At 43.3% G+C, this 24,991-nt stretch overlaps 1 protein-coding gene across 1 annotated transcript; it reads right to left on the reverse strand.

Annotated features, from left to right (window-relative positions):
• Positions 1 to 5,955: 5,955 nt before the first annotated feature.
• On the reverse strand, positions 5,956 to 23,907 carry LOC121447044 (ATP-dependent RNA helicase DDX19B). The gene is made up of 12 exons (XM_041650053.1): positions 23,742 to 23,907; positions 20,513 to 20,561; positions 19,389 to 19,439; positions 18,473 to 18,608; positions 18,092 to 18,184; positions 16,134 to 16,236; positions 12,462 to 12,576; positions 11,275 to 11,452; positions 10,735 to 10,972; positions 7,170 to 7,332; positions 6,632 to 6,823; positions 5,956 to 6,255 (listed from the first exon to the last, which is right to left on the reverse strand). Exons 1-12 carry the CDS (start codon positions 23,796 to 23,798, stop codon positions 6,194 to 6,196), a joined length of 1,437 nt encoding a protein of 478 aa, XP_041505987.1. The 5' UTR covers positions 23,799 to 23,907; the 3' UTR covers positions 5,956 to 6,193.
• Between the last annotated feature and the right edge of the window lie 1,084 nt (positions 23,908 to 24,991).

The raw sequence follows: 24,991 nt of genomic DNA on the forward strand, positions 1-24,991 counted from the left end.
TCAACCCTTTGACCAATGAGATTACAGGTGTGTGGTACCAAGTACAGCTAAAGCTGAGTAACTCTGGTTGGCTTGGAACTATGTAGACTAGGTTGGCCTTAAACTCTTAGAAATCCACCTATGTCTGCCTACTGAAAAATTAGGATTAAAGCCATTGGCACATCTGACAAGCCACTGTATGAGAAGACCTGTGGCATAGCTATGGACAGTTGATCTAAAGGACTTGGTATTTTATCGGTTCAGGGACAGGAAGCAAGAGTCATGTTGACTGCACGAACTGGCTTTGTGGGAGCCTAGTCGCTTTGGATGCTCACCTTCCTAGACCTGGATGGAAGGGGGAGGACCTTGGACTTCCCACAGGGCAGGGAACCCTGACTGCTTGTAGGACTGGAGAGGGAGAGGGAGGGGGAGTGGGAGAAAAATGGGAGGTGGTGGAAATTTTTAATAAATAAAAACTCAAAAAAAGAGTCATGTTGAATTCTAGGTTTCTAACTTGAACAATAGGCAGGGTGTTTGCTAGGCTTTATGCTGTTCTGTTCACAGTAACGGAACTAGAAAACATCCCAGGATAAGCAGCAGTTGTTTCTCCTACCCTAGAACTCAACCATCAGGTCTTGGGATAGATTTGGGGGATTTCCAGCAGATAGGACCACAGGATAAGGTTGTCTGTGGCAAAGAGGAGGAAATGACCAGACACTGAGACATAAGGAGGTGAATAAAAGCATTAAGGAACCTGAGACATGGTCAGAAGAAACAAAAAGTGAGTGTGTCCCAATGGTAAGAACTAGAGTGGCTCTAGTTCCTGGAGGACGTTCTGCTGGATACTGCTGGGAAATCTAATACAATACAAAGTGTGTTCCAGATCAGGCTTGCACAGTCCATCAGTGTTCTGGGCAAAGGACACTTTTTCAGGAGAGCTGTGGGGAGCAGAACTATAGAGGATTAGTACTGGAGGCCAAAGCATCAAATAAACTCTTGTAAACCTTGGCCAGAACAAGTGCTGGGGCTGGGTGGGGTGCTGTGCACTTGCAATGGAAATATTTGCAAGTCGAAGGAATGCTGCAAGTTTAAGGTCAGCCTGACCTTGTCTCGATAAAATGGGCACTCAAAACATGGCTCAGTTGTTAAAAGCACACACTGCTCTTGCAGAGGACCCGGGTTTGGTTCCCAGCTCCATATGGTGATTCGGGATTGTCTGTAAGGAGAGTTCTAGGGACTGGATGCCCTCGGCTCACCTCCACAGGCACTGCAGACATACATGCAGACAAAAAAACCCATATACATTTTTTCCATATATATATATATTGGGTTTTTTCGAGACAGGGTTTCTCTGTGGCTTTGGAGCCTGTCCTGGAACTAGCTCTGTAGACCAGGCTGGCCTCGAACTCACAGAGATCCACCTGCCTCTGCCTCCCGTGTGCTGTCCATATATATTTTTAACTGTATTTATTAAAATGACAAGCAAATCGTAAAAATTAAAATCTGTGTGTGGGTATGATAAGGTCTAAAGACAACTCCCCGAGGTTTTCTAACTTAAGAAGCTTTTATCCACTGAGCCATCTCACCAGCAATATCTTGATAACTTCTATGCGTATTTAGCAGCTACTGCTGTCAGACAGCAAAATGAACACACACACACACACACACACACACACACACACGCTCATTTGGTAACATAACCTGGGTTGTCCTTTTGTCTCTTAATTTGGTTTTTGGAAGCAGAGTTTTTCTGTGTGTAGAGTCCCTTCAAATATAAACAAGGGGAGGTTAGCCCTCAGGAATAACAACCTAAACTCAGTAGACTGTTCTGAAACTGAAGAATTAGAATGCTGGAGAACACACTGATAAGGATGTAAGAGAACAGCAAAGACTGAAAACAAGAGCCATCTTCTAGGGAAAAATGTCTCTTACCTTGGCAAAATCTACCCACAGCCCCAGGCTAAAAGGGCACAAAAAGCTCTGCTCTCTCATCCATGTCCCTTGTCTGTCCATGAACTACAGCTAAGGCAGAAGGGTGAGTGTTCCATTCAGACAGCAGTCAGGTGTCAATGTCAAGCTTCACCTAACCTTTTATTTTTGGTGAGATGCTATCCATGTTGTCCCAACAGTACTCAAACTTTCAGCGATCAGCCCCTGCAAGCATTAAGATTACAAATGTATGCCGCCACACCCAGCTTGGCCTCAGACACCTTCCCCACCTTCTTTTCCCATTTCACAACTGAAACTGCAGAAAAACTTTGCCCCATGGATTCAAAAGCCAGGGCAGTCTAGAGGCTAAGGAAAGCATGTGCTACCCTCATGTGTCCGCATTTTCACACTAGGTTTCCAAAGCCGTTGATAAAATATCAAAGAATGAGTGCCTCAGTGTCACTGGGTTCATCTCATGCCCCAGGGTCCTTTAGGGAAGACGCTGCAACAGCCGGGCAACAGAATACAGAGTATTTATTCTCAGGCAGAGGAACAAAGTCAGATAAAATTGCAAGGTGTTCCCAAGAATCTGGAGAAACTTGAAGATCCCTTAAATCTTCATTACCTTGGGCGGTATGGGCGAAGGAGGCAGTCAGTACAGTCTCTCCAAAAGAAAGCTGATTTCATTACATCTGTGGTTTAAGAATTTCTGAATGTTGACGACTCAGTCTTCAGACCTGCTTCCCAGCTGCGTCTGATCTTCAGACTACCCAGGCCTGGCTATTCATTCTGTCACAGCAGGATAGTGGACTATGACGCAGTCTAATCACTGGGTCTTCGTAGTTCCTACCTAGAATCCCATGACTCAGGATGCTAAGGCAGGACTGCTTTGATTTTCAGGTCAGTCTGTGTTTAATAGTGAGACCCCCTCTCTCTCAAACACAGGAAAAAATAACCATTTTGTCCTGTGAACCTTGACTTTCCTCTCGGCCAGGTTGAGCTCTCTTTGTCTTCCTGGTTTATCTCCTTCAGTCTTGTCAACTTGACTTTGGAGTCAAAACGTCTTTGTGTTGAGACAGGGCCTCATGGAGACCAGGCTGGCCTCAATTCTCTTTGTAGCTGGAGGACCCTGCACTCCTCATCTTCTTATCACTTCCTGAACTCTGGAATCTCAGCCATGCCCCACCATTCTAAGCTTTAGTCTTATGTCCTGGGCTCAATGATAAAGGGGGAAAGATCTCCAGGCTGCACACTCCTACCCAGCCTCTTGTAGCTTAGGCTGGCCTTAAACTCCGGAACTTCCTGCTTTCATATCACAAGCATGAACCACCATGTTCTGCCTGGTTTTTTTTTTTTTGTTTGTTTGTTTCATTTTGTTTTGAGACAGGCCAGGCTAACCAGACTTCAAGCTCTAATCCCTCTTGCCTCAGCTTTGGTAATGCTGGGACTGACAGGTGTGGACCATCACTCTTGGTCTCTAAGACCTATTGCCCTATTTATATCCTTTTCTTTTCCAAGATTAGGAGGATGGATCTACAAACTGAATTTACCGGCAGTGGTCTTTTTCTGGATGGTTAGCCTGTTTTACTGCAGTGAGGCAGGAGGTGTGTGTTTGCACACCTCTGCCAAGTGGGCAGAATCCTGGGTCTATGGAGGTTTCCCAGTTACTCATGTTAGAACAGTACCAATTGAAACAAACTAACTAGGTAATACTTAGCCTAAGGTATAACACGTGACTTAATACCAACAAGCACAAGGTGCTACATCCTTCTATAATCATTAATGTCTTAGTAACATGAACACTTCATAACATCAGTAAGAACTACGTCTCATTTTTAACCCAGCACTTGGGAGGCAGAGGCCGAGTTTGAAGCCAGTCTGGTCTATTACAGAGCAATAGCCAGGGCTACTGAGAAACTCTGTCTCAAAAAACAAACAGAAAAAAAACCAAATAAACAAAAGACTATGTCTCAATAACTGATTAGTTCTTATACATACAATCAATAAATGCTACTCAGAACAAATACCCCAGTCTGGTATGATGGTGACACCTGTAATTCTAGCACGCAGCACTGAGGCAGGAAAGTGAGTTTGAAGCAAAAATCAAAAACCCATTAAAACCTATTATGAAAAATAAACATCACAAAACTTTTCATTAGACAAAAACATTTCTTCCCTGAGCTACTCTCTTCTTTCCCTGAGTTTCTTTGTTCCTGGGTTCAGTTTATCATTTCATAAACACATAACTTTTTCTTGAAATCCGTCAAAGAATCCCGGGGCCTAAGGCTCAGCAAGCTCAATTCAGTCTTGGACTCCTGAGAGCTCTAAGCTGGCCCTGGGGGACAGGAAGTGGCAGGAATGAGTACAGGCTGTGAAGGAATATGGCCCACAGGGACATCAGTGACATTTCAGAGTCACCCACAATCTTGGGTCTTACCTTTTTAAAAGGTGTAAAATCCTTCTGGAGTCCTCCCAAGAAATTACTTAAGCTCAAACTAACACATATACTTCACAGACATCATGAAACCCAGTCAGGGAATTTTTAGAGGTCCAAGACACTAGGTTAAGAATGGCTGAGCTACACTTCCACCAGAAGCCACTGGAGAGTCTGCTGCATACCTTTCCCATCCTCTTCAGGCTTGGCAAGAGTCTATATACTTCATCAGTTATACCCTTGGTTTTAGTTATTTCAGGTTTGGTTCACAGTATTTAGGGAGAACAAAAAATTTCTCCTCTTAAGACTCCTAAGATAGATCAAAGTTGGCCAGGAGCATACAAAGAATTCTAATCAGTCAAATGCCCGTTAAGAGGAAGTAGCTGACCAGGCAGTCTGCTGGTCTCTCTGTGACATTAGGCAAACCACTCCCCTTTCCCAGGTGATGGAGCTGGCCTTAAGATACAGGAACAGAGAAACCGCCTCTTCCGTGGCTGGGGATAATAACAGTTCAGTGTAAAGTGCTTACCTAGCATATGGAAGACTCTGGATTTGAGTCCCAGCACAACACATACATGAAAAAAAATGTCCTAGAAAGAGGAATCACTCCACGTCCAAGTCTAAGAACTGAAGAGGATGCTTCTGGCTCATCTTAGCTCTGCTGCTGTCACTTTATGGGCACCTACAGCTGAGCCCGGCATGAGGACCTCTCCACGGCTACCGTTTGCTGTGACTACACCACTCACAGGTGCCAAGTAAGAAAGGAGCAAGTGCTTGGTGATCATTCTTGTCTTGGACAGATAAATAGCTGTGGTCCATGCTGTCCCTCATCACACAGCTTTGTATCCCTTCCAGGCACAGTAAACACAGATAATCGGAATCCCTTTAGAATCAAGATGCACAAGTCTGGAGCCGTTCCCCATCTCTGACAGAACTACCTTTAAGGCACTGCAGGCACAGCAAGAATGTCTGGCAACTGCTGACCACTCTAGACCTGTTTAGACTGGGCCTACCCACCAGAAACTTGAAGACAAAGTATTCACTGAGTTTCCAAATGTCAGGCAACCTTTCATTTGTCTGGCACTAGTAAGAGTTAAGGTGATGTTGCGAATTTAAAAACGATGGTGCAAGTATCCCATGATGCAGGCTTTGTGGCAAGCTAGAGCTACGACTAAATCTCTGAGATGACTTCTCCGTGGGTCTTTCAGAGCCCACTAATAACTAGATCTGTACTGCACAGATTGCTACCTGCTGAGCATGCTCTGAGGCACGAACCGAAATAGAAAGGCCTCAAAGGCATTTTGGTCCAACATAGTAAATCTCTTTGTGGAATGAGTTAGCAGGGCTCTGGTAACTCAGCTTAGCCATTGCACACAATTCCTAAGCAGCAGCTCATGGGCCAACTCCTCCAGCCATCCTCCTGGCACTAGGACTGGTTTACATACAAATCCTACTTGGGGATTCTGAATCTGTGTGCTCTCACTTCCACAAGGCTGGCCTGCACACTTGAAGTCAAAGAACAGCTAAGGTTTGTCATAAGGAATTCTGGAGATTTTATCGAGATTAGGTAATGATGAGAAAACACTGGACAAAAAATAAAATGACGGAACTTCTAAAAGGTAAATTTCTGTGTATTCATGCCTAATCTTCCAAAGTTGTGTAAACAAATTTTCTACCATCCCCCATCATTTGCACAAATTTCTGTCAAGTCCAAACGTAATTCTGAATGAGGTAGGTAGTCTCTACTCAGGCCTTGGTCTTTGAGGTGCCTGTCAAGGCCTATGCCATGAAAGCTCCATGCTCCCAGGCAGGGACAGTGCTGAGGGTGGTGCCAGTTGCTGGTGAAGCTTCTCAGTTGGCTATTTTCTCGATCTCATCCAAATCATCTGTGTCCAATCTTTCTATCTTCTTATCTGAGGGAAAAAAAGATCGGAAGAACACTGTGAACTATCATGGAAATGCAACGGACGTCACCCAGAGCAGCATGGCAGTCTGGGGAGGCGCCTCGCTGTGGGACAGTGATGCTTCCTCCAGGCACAGGGCAGGCTTCCTGAGCCTGAGTAGCTGGCAACAGGGCCCTGGTCACTGATACCGACTTCCCGGGGAGGTTGTCAGGTCCCCCTAGGCAGGTGCCAGGGCACTGATACTCCAGTCCCTGAGCCCTGAGTGTGCAGGTGCTCTCCCTGACAAGGCCCAGGTGGAGGCAGCATATGCACGGACAAAGGAAACCTCCCCTCTCCCACACTCCCCTCTGAAAAGGTTCCAGGCACAGCCAACTCAGGGACTCACTAAAATGCTCCTGGATTCTGTTGAGGATATTCATGCTGTGCTTGCTGTCAACCATGTTTACAGCCAGACCTCTCTTGCCAAAGCGGCCCGTGCGCCCGATGCGGTGCAGGTAGGTCTCGTTGTCCGGGTTCCCGTCCTTGTCCACAGGAAGGTCAAAATTGATGACGACAGACACTTGTTCAACATCAATACCTGCACAAAGGGGTTGGAGGGAGGCAGAGGAAAAAGGGGCCACCGTCAGCCGCACACACCCACTTCCACTGGAGACATGGCTCGGGCTGGTTATGTCTGGGCTGTGGGCACTAAAGAGGACGCCTACAGGACGGTAGCCTTGGCAGAAGAACAAAAAGCAAGTGTCTGGAGGCCTGAGTTTCTTCACACCAAGTCGGGACTGCTGGCTTCCTCCCAGTGGTTCCTACTGCCCAAGGGGAATTGGTCTAAAGCCCTCCCACCTCCATGAGACCAAGGATACAGGCACTTTCCTTGCTCGGAGGGCCTGGGACCCCAAGCCTGGGGAATGGGGCCAGCCTTTGCTCACCACGGGCACACACGTTGGTGGTCACCAGGACCTTCTCTTTGCCTTCTCGGAAGCGCTCAATCACAGCTGCCCTCTGCTCCACCATCATCTCCCCACTCAGCAGAGCCACCTGGTGGCCCTCCTTGGAGAGCTCCGCTGCCAGCCAGCTAGCTGTTTTGCGGGTCTGGAGTAAAGAGAATTGTTTTTTAATGAACAGACCTGTAAAACAAAAACAGAAACAAAGATACCTACAAAAAGGTGGTTTCTTGCCATTATGATATATGAAGACTCTAAAGACTTAAATGAGCCGTCAAGGCTTAAAATTTCTCACACGGGCCAGATAGTGTGGCAGGCACAGTCTTTAATCCTAGCACTCAGGAAGCAGAGGCAGGCAAATCTCTGTGAGTTCAAGGCGAGGCTAGTCTATAAGAGCTAGTTCCAGGTCAGCTAGGGCTGTTACAAAGATAAACCCTGTCTCAAAAAACAAAAACAAACAAACAAAAATCTCACATGGAGGGGTGAAAAGACGGCCAGACCAAGAGGACGGGCAGAACTGGAGTAAACTTGTATTCTAAACACGACAGGACCACTGGACTCATGAACTCAGGGCAGCTGTAAATGCCTGAACAAGGTCTAAACCACATCAGGACAGCCAACAGTTCAGAAGGCTTGAATGGGTGTGCATGAGCCACCATCCCTAGCTGAGAACTACCGATAACTGGTGGCTGCTGAGAGGGAGGATGAGGGTTTCGGAAGGGGGTGAATCCTGTAAGCTGACCCTACTCCACTGGACGGCCTGACACCTTGAGTATCGAGGCAGCACGAACTGGACTTGGTGTGTTGTAAAAGAAACAAGAAAGAGGACATAAAGTTGTAAAGGAGACCAGGGGTGGGAATCAGGAGGAGTTGGAGGGGAGTAGTAGGATCTGCATCTGATTAAAGTACACTGTATTGTATGTATGAATGAAAAAATCAAATAATAAATAAAAACATTAAAAAATGTTTTCCTAGGGCTAGAGATATTTCAGTGATTAAGAGAACACAATGTTCTTGTAGAGAACCTGAGTTCAGTTCCCTACACCCATATCATGTGGCTCACAACCACTTATAATAACTGCAGCCCCAAGAATCTGAAGTCTCTAGCCTCCAAGGCACCTGAAAACACATGAGCATATAACATACCACACACACCACATATTAGATAATACACAGTGGATAACAAAAAAAAAATGAAAGAAATGGCTTTAAAATGTTTTCTCAGAAGGAATTTTGGAGGCCGGGCGGTGGTGGCGCACGCCTTTAATCCCAGCACTCGGGAGGCAGAGGTAGGCGGATCTCTGTGAGTTCGAGACCAGCCTGTTCTACAGAGCTAGTTCCAGGACAGGCTCCAAAGCCACAGAGAAACCCTGTCTCGAAAAACCAAAAAAAAAAAAGAAGGAATTTTGGTCATATAATTCATCTGGATGAACTACTTGCTGTTACTTTTCCATGCAAGACTAATTATGTCTAGTCAGGTGTGTTGATGCACACCTTTGATCCCAGCACTTGGAAGGCAGAGGCAGGTGGATCTTTGTGAATTTTGGTCTACAGAGTGAGTTTTAAGAATCAGGGCTACACAGAGAAACCCTGTCTCAAAAAAACAAAACAAAACAAAAAACCAAAACAAACAAAAAACAAAGACCAACTACCTCCATTTCTAAACAGTCTATAAAATGTTTAAAAAGATGTAAGCATGTCTGGGAAATGGCTCAGAGCGTAAAAGGGAATGTTAGTGCAATCCTGACAACGAGCTCACTCCAGAGCCCATGGAAGTCTGATGCAGACATGTACAGGCTAGTGAACTTTGAGTATGGACTGCAGCAGCAAACAAGGCAGACGATGAAGACCCAGATCTTCTCTGACCACCTCACAGTGTTGTTCACACATGCACCCCCACACCACGTATTTGCTTATTTATCTATTCATTAGACAAGGTCTCTGTCTAATTAGACAAGGACATGGTTGGCCTGAAGTTTAATATGTAGACAATTCTGGCCTTGAATGTAGAGACATTTGCCTGCCTCTGCCTCCTGCTGGGATTAAAGGAATATGACACCAGGACTGGCCATATACTGTGGGATAATGCTTCTGTACACTGTTAAGATTTGTCACTCATATTGGTTTAACAAAACATTGATTGGCCAGTAGTCAGGCAGGAAGTATAGGCGGGGCAACCAGACTAGGAGAATTGGGAAGAGGAAAGGTGGAGAGTCAGTCACCAGCAAAACACAGAGGAAATAAGATGAAAATGCCAAACTGAGAAAAGGTACCAAGCCACATGGCTAAAGATAATCAAGAATTATGGGTGAATTTAAGTCGCAAGAGCTAATAAGTAATAAGCCTGAGCAATAGACCAAACAGTTAATAACTAAGCCTCTGTGTGTTTATTTGGGACTAAAAGGCTGCAGGACTGGGTAGAACAAAAACTTCTGTCTACATCCATATTTTTTTATTTTTTAAAATAATTTGTGTAGTGTTTGAAGGGTAGGGGTGGAACATGAACATGTTACTAAGCACATGAAGAAGTCAAAAGAATACATTCAGGATTCAGCTCTCATTTCCTATCAGGTGGGTCCTGGGAATCAAATTCAGGTAGTGATACTTGGCAGCTGTGGCCATTGAGTCATCTTGGCAGCCTAAGTAATTTATTTATTTATTTATTTATTTTATTATGTGTGTGTACACACATTCTTGCCATGGTATACACGTGTAACTTGTGGGTTCTGGGAATTAAGCTTGGTCATCAGTCATCCACTGAATTTCACTGGAATCCAAGACTGGAGAGATGGTTGGGGTGGAGTGTACTCGCTGCTCTTGCAGAGGATCAGTGCTCAGTTACCAGAACCTATGGCCCAAGATGCCAGCTCCAAGGCATAGAATGCCTCTCTGCTTTCTACAGTACCCACACACACACAAATAAGATACTCTTTTAAAACTTGTATAAACCAGATATGGCGGTGCATGCATTTCATCCCAGCAGTAGGCAGAGGCTGAGGAAGGAGTTCAAGTCCAACGAGGGTAGTAACATTTTGGCTCAAACAAAACAAAACAAAAATCAATGGACTTCCTTTTTTTTTTTTTTCTTTTCAAGACAGAATTTCTCTGTGTGCATGGTCCTAGTTATCCTGGAACTAGCTCTGTAGACCAGGCTGACCTCAAACTCAGAGATCCACCTGCCTCCTGAGTGCTGGGGTTAAAGGCTTGCTGCCACCACCCACCTTCAGTTTTTGTTTGTTTTCGTGGTGCTGAGTATCGAATCTAGAACTATGCATCTGGTCAAATATGTTACAACTGAGCTACACTGCTAGCTCATTATTTGGGATTTGGGAGATTTCTTTTAAAAGGATTCTCTAAGTATGATCAAGCATAATCAAGTATAATCAACTATAAACTCAAAAATCCAAGGAGACTATTGCCTACGCAGGTGGGTGAGGACTGTCATTTCCTGTCATTGCTGACACTCCCCTAGGTGCCTAGTCTATTCACTGACCTTCAACAGCAGGGAAGGGTAGTGAATATCCCCTGCAGGGCAGCCGCAGCTACTCACATGGCAGAAGATCATGGCTTGGGCGATGGTGATGGCCCCGTACAGGTTGCACAGGGCCTGGAACTTCTCCTCTCTGTTATTGCAAACGACATAATACTGTTTGATGGTGTCCAAAGTCTCCTCTTCACGCTTAAGTTTGATGATGTTGGGGTCTGGGACCACCTTCTGGGCAAACTTCCACACTGAGTCTTCAAAGGTGGCAGAGAAGAGCAGCATCTGGCAGTTTCTGGGCAGCATCCTGCAAGTGGAGGCCCAGGCACTTTGCACAGCTTCAAGCTTTTTGCCAGAAGGAACACAAGCCCAGCCTCCGCAGCCTGCATGGGCTGCAGCCCCACAGGCTGAGTGGGATACAGAGCATCCTGAGGAGGGAGGAGCAGACCGAGCGTGGTACTGGGCTGAGTGAGGGTCCCAGGTCTCCCTTCTCACCCCAGGCTGGGAGCATGCTGAGAGCTGCTGTGGAAATGGCCCATCCCACAAATACTGCTGCCCAGAGCAGAGCAGAGAACCCAAAGATGCAAGAGGAGGCTTTGAAGTTCCTACCTCTGGATGCGGATGCTCTGGTCTTGGTGGCCTTGAGTAGCTATCATCACATCAGCCTCGTCCAGAACAAACACCTTGATCTTCTTGGGGTCAATGAACTTCAGCTTGGAGCACCAATCCAGGACAGTCCCGGGGGTGCCAATGACAATCTGCTCACTGACCTTCTGACCTCTGTCCACTGTGGAAAGACACGTTTTCTTCAGGTATTACAAAGGAAAGCCAGCTCTCTATCATGAGATATTTTGTAACTACTTTGTATTTAATACTAATGACTTTCTGTTCATATTTTAAGAAAAAAGCTTGATGTCACTATAATAACTAATGGGTATACAGCTAACCAAATTTAGAATTAGTGAAATCATATGTTAAGGGTATAAGAAAACATGGTAAAAGTGATAAAATAAAAAAGGAGGGCTGGAGGGATGGCTCAGCGGTTAAGAGCATTGCCTGCTCTTCCAAAGGTCCTGAGTTCAATTCCCAGCAACCACATGGTGGCTGACAACCATCTGTAATGAGGTCTGGTGCCCTCTTCTGGCCTGCACACAGACAGAATATTGTATGCATAATAAATAAATAAATATTAAAAAAAAAAAAAGGAGCCAAGCATGGTAGTGGATGTCTATAATCCCAGTACACAGGAGGCTCAAGTAAGATTGTAGGGCAAGACCAACCTAGATTTCCAACTAAAGAAAATTTTGCAGCCGGGCGATAGTGGCGCACGCCTTTAATCCCAGCACTTGGGAGGCAGAGGCAGGCGGATCTCTGTGAGTTCGAGACCAGCCTGGTCTATAGAGCTAGTTCCAGGACAGGCTCCAAAGCCACAGAGAAACCCTGTCTCGAAAAAAAAAAAAAATTTTGAGTACCAATGGGGCAAGGGTAAAGCAGAAGTTAATTTTCTAGGGAACTGTTAAATTTCTAGGTTGTAACAACGGCATATAATTATATAATGTCCACATGAGGTCCATACTAAAAGAATTTAGGAAAAATGAATTACAACAAGACAATTTACTTTCAACATTTTAACAAAAATGTACAAACATATCAATAAAGAAAAAGCGTCAAATGTTAAGTTTCTAAATCTGGGTAGGGAGCATAGATGTGTTCATTGAACTGTTTTAACTCCTGGGCATGTTCAAAATTAAAAGAAGCTCTTATATTTATCTATGACCTAGCCCACATATACTCACATTTATTGCCTCGAACAGCATAAGCTAGCTTCAGTTCAGGGTAAAACCTGCCCATCTGTTCAATCACCTTTCCTGTTTGAAGAGCAAGCTCATAGGTTGGAGAGAGGCAGAGACACTGGAAAGAAAAACGTGCAAAATGTTTACAAAAGTCTGTTTGGCTGAGGGAGTCCACATAGGACCTACCCATCCATTTGGGGTCACAGTAATGAATATATACAGTATAAAATATTTGTCTTTATTGTTTCTCTGTTTAACATTCCTGGTTATCCTGGAACTCACTCTGTAAACCAGGCTGGTCTCGAACTCACAGAGATCCCGTCTCTGCCTCCGGAGTGCTGGGATTAAAGGTGTGACCCACCACTGCTTTACCATAAAAAAAACAAAACAAACAAAACAAAAAACAAAAAAAACCTTTCAATTTGTATTTATGTGGGTATTTTGCCTTCATGAAAGTCTGAACCAAGTATGTATAGTGCTTCAAGAGGCCAGAAGAGGGTGTCAGGTTCCCTGGGGCTGGAGTACAAGTAGTGACTATCATGTGGGTGCTGGAAGTTGAACCCAGGTCCAGTGGAAGAGCAGTCGTGCTTTTTTAAAAAAAATATTTATTTATTATGTATACAATATTCTGTCTGTGTGTATTCCTGAAGGCCAGAAGAGGGCATCAGACCTCATTACAGATGGTTGTGAGCCACAATGTGGTTGCTGGGAATTGAACTCAGGACCTTTGGAAGAGCAGGCAATGCTCTTAACCTCTGAGCCATCTCTCCAGCCCCTGAGCAGTAGTGCTCTTAACTGCTGCGTCATCACTCCAATTACATCATTATACTTTTAAACTGCTGGGTATACACTAGAATTATTAGTGGTCAGATTATGGCTAGGTAAAGACACTTGAAAATAGGGATGGCCAGTCAGGCATGGTAGCAAACACCTTTGATTCCAGCATTTAGGAGGCAGAGGCAGGTAGATCTCTTAAATTCAGTGCTAAACTGTTCTACAGAGCAAGATCCAGAATATCCAAGGCTTCATGGGTTTCATAATGAAAACCAATCTCAAGAAAGAAAGAGAGAGAGAGAGAGAGAGAGAGAGAAAGAACGAACTGAAGAAAGGAAGAAAAGAAAAAAAAAGAGCAGCATCTGGCCACTGGAGCACAAAACAAAAACTTGCTAGTTACATTTTGTTGGGTTTCTATGACAACACCTGTACCTTTGAGAAGGAAAGGCTTGTGTGCAGAGTGCTGAGGAGGCTACAACTGTAAAGCATGAAGGATGTGGTCACTGCAGCTGCAGTCAAGAAGCAGAGAGGTGAATGTAGCTTCTTCTAATACCCCTTCTAATTTAGTCTGGGATGATGCCATGCACATTCAAGGTAAGTTTCCTTCCTTCAGTTAAACTTACTTGGAAACACCCTTACTGACTCACTCAGAGGCTTGTGAACACCCCAGGGGATTTTAAATCTCATTAAGTTGTTGAACAGAAGTGAAATTTCAACTACAGATTAGCTTGTCATTTAGAAAATTCTCAGAACTTTTTCTTCTTTTTCTTCCTCTCTCCTATTTGGGGGCAAGGTATTGTTACATAGACCATGCTGACCTGGAGATGAGATGACCGTATAGCCCAGGATATCCTTAAAAAATTCAAGCTCAACATGTCTCAGCTTCTCAAATTCTAGGACTACAGGGATACACTACCATGCCTGGCAGTTGTTAGAACTCTCTGACCTATGAGAATTGGAATGAGGCTTTTCCTGCATGTAAAAGCATCAAGCTTATTAGTAGTCTAGGACTTGCACATTCTATCTGTGTTCAATTTGAGTTCTGGTTTATATAAAAATGAATCAGGACAGATGTGGCATCTCATGCTTATAATTCCAACACAGGAAAGGCTCAGGAGGATTTCTGGATGCTCATGGCCACCCTGAATTACATAGTTTCAGTACAGCCTGAATTACAGAGGAGGAAGAAAAGGAGGTGGAGGGAGACCCTTTATAAAAAAACAAACAAAAAAAAAAACCTGATAAAAGCTTTTTGGTTTGTTTAAGATGAGTATATAATGAAAATTTCATAGCTATATAAAAAGGAATACTCCTCAAAAACTGTAAGAAAATGGATGGACTTAGATTGTATTAAGGAAGGTCATACACCTGAAAGGAAACAAACGAACTTCCTCTATTTTCCCATGGGATCCTAGTCTATAATGTGTATCTGTAAACAAATGTACATGTGGATACAGTGTAACATGTAGAATATATGTAGAATAATGTGTGTCTGTAAAAAATGTGCCTGTGATACAATATAGCATGTGGAAAGGAGAACTAGAAAGGTAAACAGTGGACAATAGAAGGACAGAATTTAAGCAACAGATTTCAGGACAGCTAGGGCTTCATAATAGAGAGACCCTGTCTCAAAAAACAAAACACTATGATAGTGAAAGCATTAAGGACCTGGATTTTATTCCAAGCCCCCAGAATGAGGTTCACAACCATCTATAACTCAGTTCCAAGGGATATGATGCATTCTTCTGGCCTCTGCAGACACCAAGCACAGACCTGGCCCACAAACATACCTATATATAGGCAACATAAAATTAAAAAAAGAATTAATCCCAGCACTCGGGAGGCGGAGGCAGGCGGATCTCTGTGAGTTCGAGGCCAGCCTGGTCTATAAGAGCTAGATCCAGGACAGGAACCAAAAGCTACGGAGAAACCCTGTCTCGAAAAATCCAAAAAAAAAAAAAAAAAAAAAAAAAAAAATTAAAAAAAGAAAAATCCAATGTAAGCACCATAGCTTGAGAATTTTTCCTTTTTTTCCTTTTCCAAGACAGGGTTTCCCTGTGCAGCTCTGACGATCCTGAAATTCTCTGTAAACCAGGTTGGCCTGGAGCTCAGAGATCCAACCACCTTCCTCTTGCCTCCCAAGTGTTGGGATTAAAGGCATGTGCCACCACTGCCCCTAGATTGATTTTTCTAACTGTATAGAAATCCACTGAAATGTAGAATTTGGGTTTGGCTAATCTCACTGCATAATGATTTTTATCAGAAAGTTCTTTCGATAAAGGTTATTTTTTCTATTTTTGACATTATAATTACACCATTTCCCTTCGTTTCCTTCCTCCAAATGTTCCCTTGTACCCCACCACCTCTACTTTCCTTCAAATTCATTGACTCTGTCTTTACCCGTTGTTAAGTGTGTGTGTGTATTCCTAAATAGATAAATATAACCTGCTCAGTCCAGTTAGTTGTATGTATATATTTCAAAGCTGACCATTTAGAAAGAGAAGAAAAAGCCAGTCAGTGGTGGCAGATGCCTTTAACCCCAACACTCAGGAGGCAGAGGCAGGTGGATCTCTGAGTTTGAGGCCACCCTGGTCTATAAAGTGAGTTCCAGGATAGCTGGGGCTGTTACACAGAGAAACCTGTCTTGGGGGGTAAAGGGAAAAAGAAAGAAACAAAGGGAAAAAAAAGAAGACAGGGTTTTACTTTGTAGCCCAAGCCAGCCTGGAACATACTACATAGCACATGCTACCCTCAAACTCATAGCAACCCTCCTGCCTCTGCCTGTCATGTACTGAAATTACAAGTGTAAATAACTTTGAATACCTGGCTTTTAGCCCAGGAATACTGTTACCCCCTTTAGGTTATATGCTAATAGGAAGCCCAAAGTCCCATAGTCCTTACCTGTGGATATCTGTTTGTTGGCTCTACTTGGCTGAGCATGGCCAACACAAAGGCAGCTGTTTTACCAGTACCAGACTGAGACTGGGCAATTAAGTTCTGTGGGCTGCACAAGAGAAAAAAAGTTTAGAAGCTCCACCGTCAAGTAAGATTGCAAAGGGCTAGAGAGTTGGCTTAGTGGTTAAGAACATTTGTTGCTCTTGCCAAGGACCTGAATTGAATTCCCAACACCCACATGGTGGTTCACAACTGTCTATAATTCAGTTCCAGGGGATCTGATACCTTCTTCTAACATTGTTTAGCACCAGGTAAGTAGCACACATACATTCATGCAGGCAGAACACACATAAAAGAAACTTTTATAAAACTTAAAAATGACCTTTTAGCCAGGTGGTGTTGGTGTACGTCTTTATTCCCAGCACTCGGGAGGCAGAGGCAGGCAGATCTTTGTGAATTCGAGGCCAGCCTGGTCTACAAAGTAAGTTCCAGGACAGCCAGGGCTACACAGAGAATCCATACCTCGAAAAAAAAAAAAAAAGAAAAGAAAAAGAAAGAAAAAAACGAAGAAAATATCATAACAAAATTCAACTGTCAATTAATAAATACAAATTTTAAAAAAGGAGTAGCCAAAATTTGAAAAAATAAGAGTCAAGACTAGGGATGTGTCTTCTCATCACAAGTAGAAATAAGAAATTTAGGGAGTTGGGACTGTGTCTCAATTAGCAGTCTCTAATTAGCATGTTTCTCTAGCATGAAGCGAGCCTTAAGATTAACCCCATCGTAGTATAAACTTGGCATGGTGGTGCATGCCTGGAATCCTAAACTTCGGAGGTGAAGGCAAGAGGATCAGAAAATCAAAACCTTTTGAATTTCTCAAAATTCTCTTTAGGTTTGAAGAGAAGGCTCAATATTTACAAGTACTTGCTGCTCTTCCGAGAGATGTCAATTTGGTTCCCAGCACAATGTCCCAGTATTCTAGGGGATGCTAACTCCCTTTTCTGGTATCTAAGGGCACCTGCACACATAGTATACGCTCAAACAGGTGCATTAAAGCATTACAAAAGAAATAGTCAGCAGGGTGGTAGTGGATGCACTTTTAAACCCAGGACTCAGGAGGCAGAGGCAGGTGGATCTTAGTGAGTCTGAGGCCAGCCTGGTCTACAAAGCAACTTTCACAACAGCCAGAGCTACACAGAGAAACCCTATTTTAAAGGAAGGAAGGGAGGGAGGGAGGAAGGGACGATCATCTTCAGCAATATAAGAAAATATAAGAGCTATACTGAGATTTTTGTCTCAAAATAACACTGTCACCAAAATCAAGCTCACATTCCATCAAAAGGAAGCAAAAAAACATCAAAAAGATCTATTAGTAGACAGATACACGAAAGACTAATAAAATGCTAGTGATAGAATCTAGGTAGTAGCTACATGGACATTCCCTATAAAATCTTTTCAAGTTCACTGAAAGTCTTAAGTTTTCAGAGTAAAAATAACAAAATGGTCAGGAGGCAATAGTGCCTGCTGCCCAGCCTGACGGCCTGTGTTTGATTTTCTGGGAACCACATGGTGGAAGTTTAGATCCGACTCCCTCAATTTATCCTCTCATCTCCGTAGACATACCAGGGTGTGCATGCATGCCCATGCTCGTGTATGCAGGCACACGTGCGCACGCGCACACACACACACACACACACACACACACACACAATGTAATAAAATCCTTTTTTAAAAGCCAGACAAATAGCTGGTAGACATTTTTGTTTTTAATTGCTGAATCTGCTCTTGAATTCACCTTGCAGCTTGAACAGACCTTCAACTTTTTATCGTTCTCTCTCAGCTTCCTAAATATCTGGGATTATTAGGCATGAGCCAACAGGCTTAATTTAAAAAAAAAAAAAAGAAAAGAAAAGAAAAGAAAAGAAAAGAAGCAACAGATAGGGCAATCATATGAAGTTACATACGGTTCAGCAAGCATCAAAGGCAATGCATTCTCTTGTATTTTGGATGGGCGGTTGAAACCCATAGCATAGACTCCCTGGAGAAGCTGTGGTTTCCTAGAAGAACCATTAGAGATGAAAGTCACTTAGATTGAGGAACACAGCAAAGTACGTAGGAGACAGCTCTTCTCTTTCTCACTGGTACGCATAACATCAGCTGAGAATAACTAAACACAACATGAGAATGCAGCTAAAGCTCTTACAGATTTCCTCAGTATTTTATAGAACAACCTGAAGAGACTAAATGCATATTATTTACCTCCTGTAGGTAAAGATAATGCTGTATAAAAATAAGTATAGGCAGGCCGTCATCTGTATCTGACTGCAGAAAGAAATGGTACTCACAGACGAAGCTCTTCGAAAGACTTCACTGAGTAGAGAGGCGAGCTTGGGTCCCTCTGCAGGACTTCTACTTGGTTGGTGTTATCCACAAGATTGCTTCTGATCAGCTTGTTGAGCAAAGACTGAGCAGCTCTGTCCTCTGTGAAGAAAGAGTACAGGAGTGCTTAAAAGTCCATGAATTTAAGTTATAGGTATTTTAAGTAATAATCTAGGCTTCCAAATTCAAGTACATCAGTTCTGATTTTAAAATATAATAAAAATGGGAAATTTTTCTGAAGCATAAACGATCAATTCTTTTTGATTCTGATTAAATTAAACTTTACCCCTGCACAGTGACACCTATTCAATGTTGAGTCGAACAGTGAAACCTCACGCTGGCAAGAAAACAAGAGGATCCTAGGACTAGCTGGCAGGCAGTTTGGCTGAGTTAGTGAGCTCCAAGTTTAATGAGAAATTATCTCAAAAAATAAGGTGGAAAGAATGATGGCATTGGCCTTTAATCCCAGCACTAAGGAGACAGAGGCAGAGGTAGGCAGATCTAAGTTCCAAGCACATGTGAGTCCCAAGACAGGGCTACATAGAGAGAAAAGCACAAGAGGTGGACAGGGACTGAAGCAGATACCTGACGCTAATCTCTGACCTCCATGTGCAAATGCGCACCCCCGCCACCCCACCCACCAAAGTCTCAAGCCGGCTGTGGTGGCACATGCCGGCAATTCCAGCACTCAGGGCTAAAGAAAGAAATTTAGCACAAGTTAAGAGCTAATTCAACTGCATAGATATTTCCAGGCCAGCAAGGGCGACAAATTGAGATCTTGTCTGAAAAACACCTTAGTAAATGAATGAATAAATAAAACCTTGTCATAACGTTTTTTCTAGAACATGGAACCTCATTTACAGAGCTTGAAGGCTGTATTACCTTTCTCCTCTTCATCTGTTTTCTCTGTATGAGCGTTGGTTTTAACAGCACCTTGATTAGATAAAAAGTAGATGTTATTCAAATCTCATCCCATACCTAGCAACTAAGGCAATTCTAATTCTAGGGGCAACAAACAAAAAAAGGAGGAAACCAAGTCACTACTAAAACATTTATTCTAAATAAAGTTTAGAGGGGCTAGAGAGATGGCTCAGTCGTTATAAGCACTAATTTTTCTTCCAGAGGACCTGAGTTCAATTCCCAGCACCCACAGGGCAGTCTTTAATTCCATTTACAGGAGACCCAACATCTATCGCAAAACACCAATGCACATAAAATAAAAATAAATAAATTAAAAACAATGTTTAGAAACACTGCTTGAATGTGATTATGTCTAGGCCCCCTTGTACTATTTTAAAACTTGCCTAATTCTGCCACAGCAATGGCGTTTCTGAGACAGTATAGAATGGTGACTACAGCAACACTGATTAGAAAGCATCTTTGTGCTCCACAAAATACCTGCAAATCATATTCTCAGTGGGAACACGACGCCATAAAAATTCCATGTAAGAAGAATATTGACTAATAGAAAGATATAATCAAACAACATTGTAATTATGTAAAAATATACAGAAGATTGTAGGTGTCTTCAGAGTGAGGTAAATGTTAACATTGCTCTGATCTTGCTTCTTGTTTGTTTGTATTGTAGTTCTTGGGAACCTAGGGCCTTGTTTGTGTATGCAGGCAAGCGCTTTATATTAAGCTAAAGCCCGACTCCTCCACCTTACATTTTTTAACAGATGTAAATTCAGGACGATAAACTGACAAGTTGCTCAAACTTTATGTGCATCTCCCTACAAACTGAACAACAGTTAAAAAATCATCTCTGTCAACACAGCCATATTGTAAGTAATAAACTGTAATTTACATGCTAGATAAATATTCTCATCCTCTTATTAGACATTCTTGAATTAAAGTCGTTTATGGACACCCAAGTCAAACAAGTATCAGTATCCACTAGCCCTTTGTCTAGTATAAATGCAGGAATTTTCCAAGTAGCTGCTATATTAAAATAGAAATATCAAAGAGAAATCACACTTGTTTTCAGACTAGATTTGATTACTCACCATTGGCATCTGGTTTGATTTTCTCTTCCTTAAGATGCAAGTTGCTCAACTAAATGGAGAATATGGGGGAAAGAGAAAGTGTCAGGAAAAATCACGTAAAAGACTGAGTCAACAGAAACCCCTAATGAAAGTGGAGAGACGATTCTCAAGACCGACTCACTAGGTGTATTCAGTAGAAACGATTCATTAGGCTGTTCTGCTGGGCTCCTTTCACTTCTAAATGGTCGAAAGAGAATAACACAATCTCCCATAAATACAGCAGTAGGAAAGAAAAAAAAATATACGGTATATAACTCACATATCCTAATTACAATTTCTAGGCAGAATTATAATTTGTAAGTTTGCTTAACGCTTTGACTTGCAAATACTTTCTCGGGAAAACATCGTTAGAGCTGTCATTTTCTCTGTGTTCTGAAAGAAAAAAAATTCACAGACTGAAAAAATTTCCACTTTAGACAGCCAACACCAGGCAGGCAGGATCACCAGGCAGAGCAGCTGTGATACAGTCAGTCATGTGGCAGGTCTACACCAGACCACGACAGCTAACACGCAGCCTCACCTTCAGGCTGCTTTGTGTTGGGCTCTGACACTTTAACTAGCACATCTTAGAGCACTGTGACACCAGCACAACCAAATTATCCACAACAGGTTCAAGTGGGCCTAGATCAGAGAAATGTCCCATGGCAACAATTATCAGGACTTTGTCAAATGGCAGAAATTTAGAAATAGCCTGGTATGACTTAGGTTCGCCCATAAGAATGTAAATATCTTAATGGGGATCGGGGGAGATGGATCAGGGCCATCTAGCTGCTCTTCCAGAGGTCCCAAGTTCAATTCCCAGCGACCACATGGTGGTTCACAGCCATCTATCGTGGGACCCAATTCCTTCTTGTGGCATACAGGACTGAGTGCAGGTAGACAAACACTCATAGACATAAAATAAATACTCTAATGACTGAGTGCAGGTAGACAGACACTCATATACATTGAATAAATACTCTTAATGACTGGGAACATGTAGACAGACATTCATAGACATAAAATAAATACTCTTAATGACTGGGAACACTAATAATATACATAAAATAAATACTCTTAATGACTGGGGACATTTTTATTTGTATCTAGCACAAAGCAGTTATACTAATCATGAAATATTAGAGACTCAGCTGTCATCTAGTAAAGGGTAAAAAATAAAAATAAAAAATCATTACAAAGAAATGGTTATTTCAGCCGGGCGGTGGTGGTGCACGCTTTTAATCCCAGCACTCGGGAGGCAGAGGCAGGCGGATCTCTGTGAGTTCTAGGCCAGCCTGGTCTACAGAGCTAGTTCCAGGACAAGCTCCAAAGCCACAGAGAAACCCTGTCTCGAAAAACCAAACAAACAAACAAACAAACAAAAAAGGTTATTTCTTAAACCAGGTTCTTTATGATTGCCTTAGTGTTACAGAACAGTAGGGGGAACATATGGGAGAGAGGAGAGAGACAAAGGGGATTAGGGGAGGGGAAAAAGGAAATCACGAAAACATAACAATCCTTCATTCATTCTGAAGGATCACGAACATATTAACCTACAGTAAGCGTGTCAGTGCGAAGCCGCCAGCACACTGTGCTCCATACACTGAGGCCATTGCAAAGCACTCCCCAGCACCCTGCCAGGAGCATAGTCTAATTCTAGTCCTCAAAGACCTTTAGGAAGTAGAGGCAGACAAATCTCTGGAAATTCTAGCATAGCCAAGGCTACATAGAGAAACCCTACCTCAACCAAAATGAGGAAAGGAGTTAGATACTAGGCATGGCTGCCCATAACTGTGATCTCAGGACTCAACATGTGAAAGCAGGAGGATTAGGAATTCAAGACCATCCTGGGCAGAGGCAGGCAGATCTGTGAGTTCTAGGCCAGCCTGATCTACGAGAGCTAGTTCTAACACAGGCCCCAAAGCTATAGAGAAACCCTATCTCGAAAAACCAAAAAGACCGTCCCAGGCCACAGCTTAGGCTACATGAGGCTATGTATGTCTAAGAGGAAGAAAGGAAAGGAGAAAGATGAGAGTATATTTAACAAATGAGAAATGAAGAAGGAATCCCTCTGAATAAGATTAAAAGCAAATCTGCTGTTTCCCATCCCCTCCCAAAATGAGCTGTACTCTAAGAACAGGAGTGGCCAAGTCCAGCCTGAATCAGACTAAAGGTTACAAAAGAAGCAGAGTTATTAGCTGGGCAGTGGTGGCGCATGCCTTTAATCCCAGCACTCGGGAGGCAGAGGCAGGTGGATCTCTGTAAATTCAAGGCCAGCCTGGTCTATAGAGGAGTTCCAGGACAGACAAAGGCTACAGGAAAACTCTGTCTCAAAAAGAAAAAAATGTCTCAAATGTGACAGTGGTGCAGGCCTATAATCCCAACACTCAGGGGATAAGAGGCAGAGGATCAGGGTATATATACACATATACATACATACATTGAAGTCCTGCTATCTCAAAAAAGAAAAATACTCTCCTCAATGCACAAAGCCCAAAACACTATTTCTCTTTAAACTATGTGGATATATATATATATATATATATATATATATATAGTTTTGAACGAAAATAAATCTTTTTTTCTTTCAGGGTGGTCTTGAACTTGAGGCACTCCTCCTGCCCAAGCATCCAAGAGATAGGATGAGAGGCGCCACATCATGCCAGGCTGAAACTCTTACTCTTTAGAATTCAGAGACATATGTACTGAGAGTTACGTTCAAACCTCCACTAGAATTCAGAATGTTTAGAAATTAATTCTAAGTAGTAATATTTAAACTCATATCTTGCTACAATGCACCAGGCTCAGAAAAAGAGAGCCAATCAAGAGATGATTTATTAACAGGTAGACCATTCAACCCTCCACCACCAATAACCAGTGGGAGGAGTCATACAAATATTAGCAAAACATGGTCCCTGAGCCCTAGAAACTCCTATCTGAAGGTATATGAAAATCACCATCCAAATTTGAGAGTGCAATCGATTATCAACTCTGATTCCAGGAAGGCAGGCTGATACTGTGGGGAACCGATCACCCAAATTGTTTACACAACGTGGGAGGGGCTGGGTAATCAATGCCAGCTTTGGGGCCAAGTCCCATCCCGCCAGGGTCCTCCGCCCTGTACCGAGCAACTTAAACAGTGTCCTTCCACGGGACCGTGATCCTGACCGACACCGGACCCCTAGTCCACCAGCGGCGGGTGACAACTCACCGACTCAGCCGCGGCTTCCTGCTCATCCACCGCTAGGGCCCAGGAATCCGTGGCCATGGTCCTCCGTGCCGGGGCAGTGCTGGCAGGCTCGCCCGCCCGGGCCGTGCAACCACGGGCTCAGGTGGGTCGCGGCGAGGTCCAGCTCCGCCCCGGGGCAAATCATTCACTGCGGCGCAGACAACCGGAAGCGTCGCGCCGAAGTGTCGTCAGACTGGCGTCAGCTCTGCGCCCTTAAGTTCCTGGGACCCGGTACCGCTAACGCAGTCTTCGGGTCCCCACCCCTCATCTTTCGCTGAAGATTGCCCTACGACCCAACGGAGCTAGCCAGGATTAAATGCTCTCGTACTGAGGGAGGAAAATGAAACATCCAGCATGGTGGCATAGAGGAGCTCATATAACTATTACAGTCAGACTACATAGGCAAGCAAATAGTTAACTTTTCAAGTTATTTAAAATGCCTCAGTGAACAAACTTATCGGACTTTTAGCTAAGATCAAGATAGCATCTGTTCTGATCAATCCGGTATCTAAGAACTGGCACTCAGTTCCGTGATACAAAGGATTAAGTGCTCAAAGATCTGCACCAAATTGAGCTTTGAAAACACCAAAGGAAAGTGCCAAGGTATCAGAGACCAGAAAGAGGAAGTCAGTTTGTCCAACCAAACCAATTCACTTCCTGGGGAAAATGGCAAGAGCTGCTTACTAAGGAAATATAGGACTTTTGGAATCACCTATGCCTTCTTCAGATGGTCAGCTCTCCTCTCCTACGCAAAGGTGTATGGTTGGCATTTTATTTATTTAGTTTCAGATAATTTTTGAAAAGATTTATATATTTGATTAGCTTGCACGTCTATGTGCACCATATGTGTGCCTGGTGCTCAGGGAAGTCAGAAGAGGGTATTGGATACCCTAGAATTGGCGTTATGGATGGTTGTGTACCATGTGGATATTGGGAATTGAACCCAGGTCCTCTGCAAGAGCAGCAAGTGCGCTTAACCTCTGAGATGGCTCAGAGGTTAGCCAGCCTTAGTTTGGGATAATTTTTAAAAGGAAGAGGTAGCTCTAGTTTTTAGAATAGTAAATTAAGGACTGAAATACTTGCTTTCCCCTAACAGGGATCAAATAAGCCTTAGCCCTTGTTATTTCCCTAGAAGGAATCATCATTCTCCTGGAACTTCATGAAAACATTTTCCATGACAATAAATGAATCTCAGGCAATGGTGAGTAGGTTAAGGATTGAGCAGGCAGGGG

This window comes from Microtus oregoni, unplaced genomic scaffold (genome assembly GCF_018167655.1).
Source record: "Microtus oregoni isolate MIOR12 unplaced genomic scaffold, Mior012 000004F_ref0000308, whole genome shotgun sequence".
Lineage (NCBI taxonomy): Eukaryota > Metazoa > Chordata > Mammalia > Rodentia > Cricetidae > Microtus > Microtus oregoni.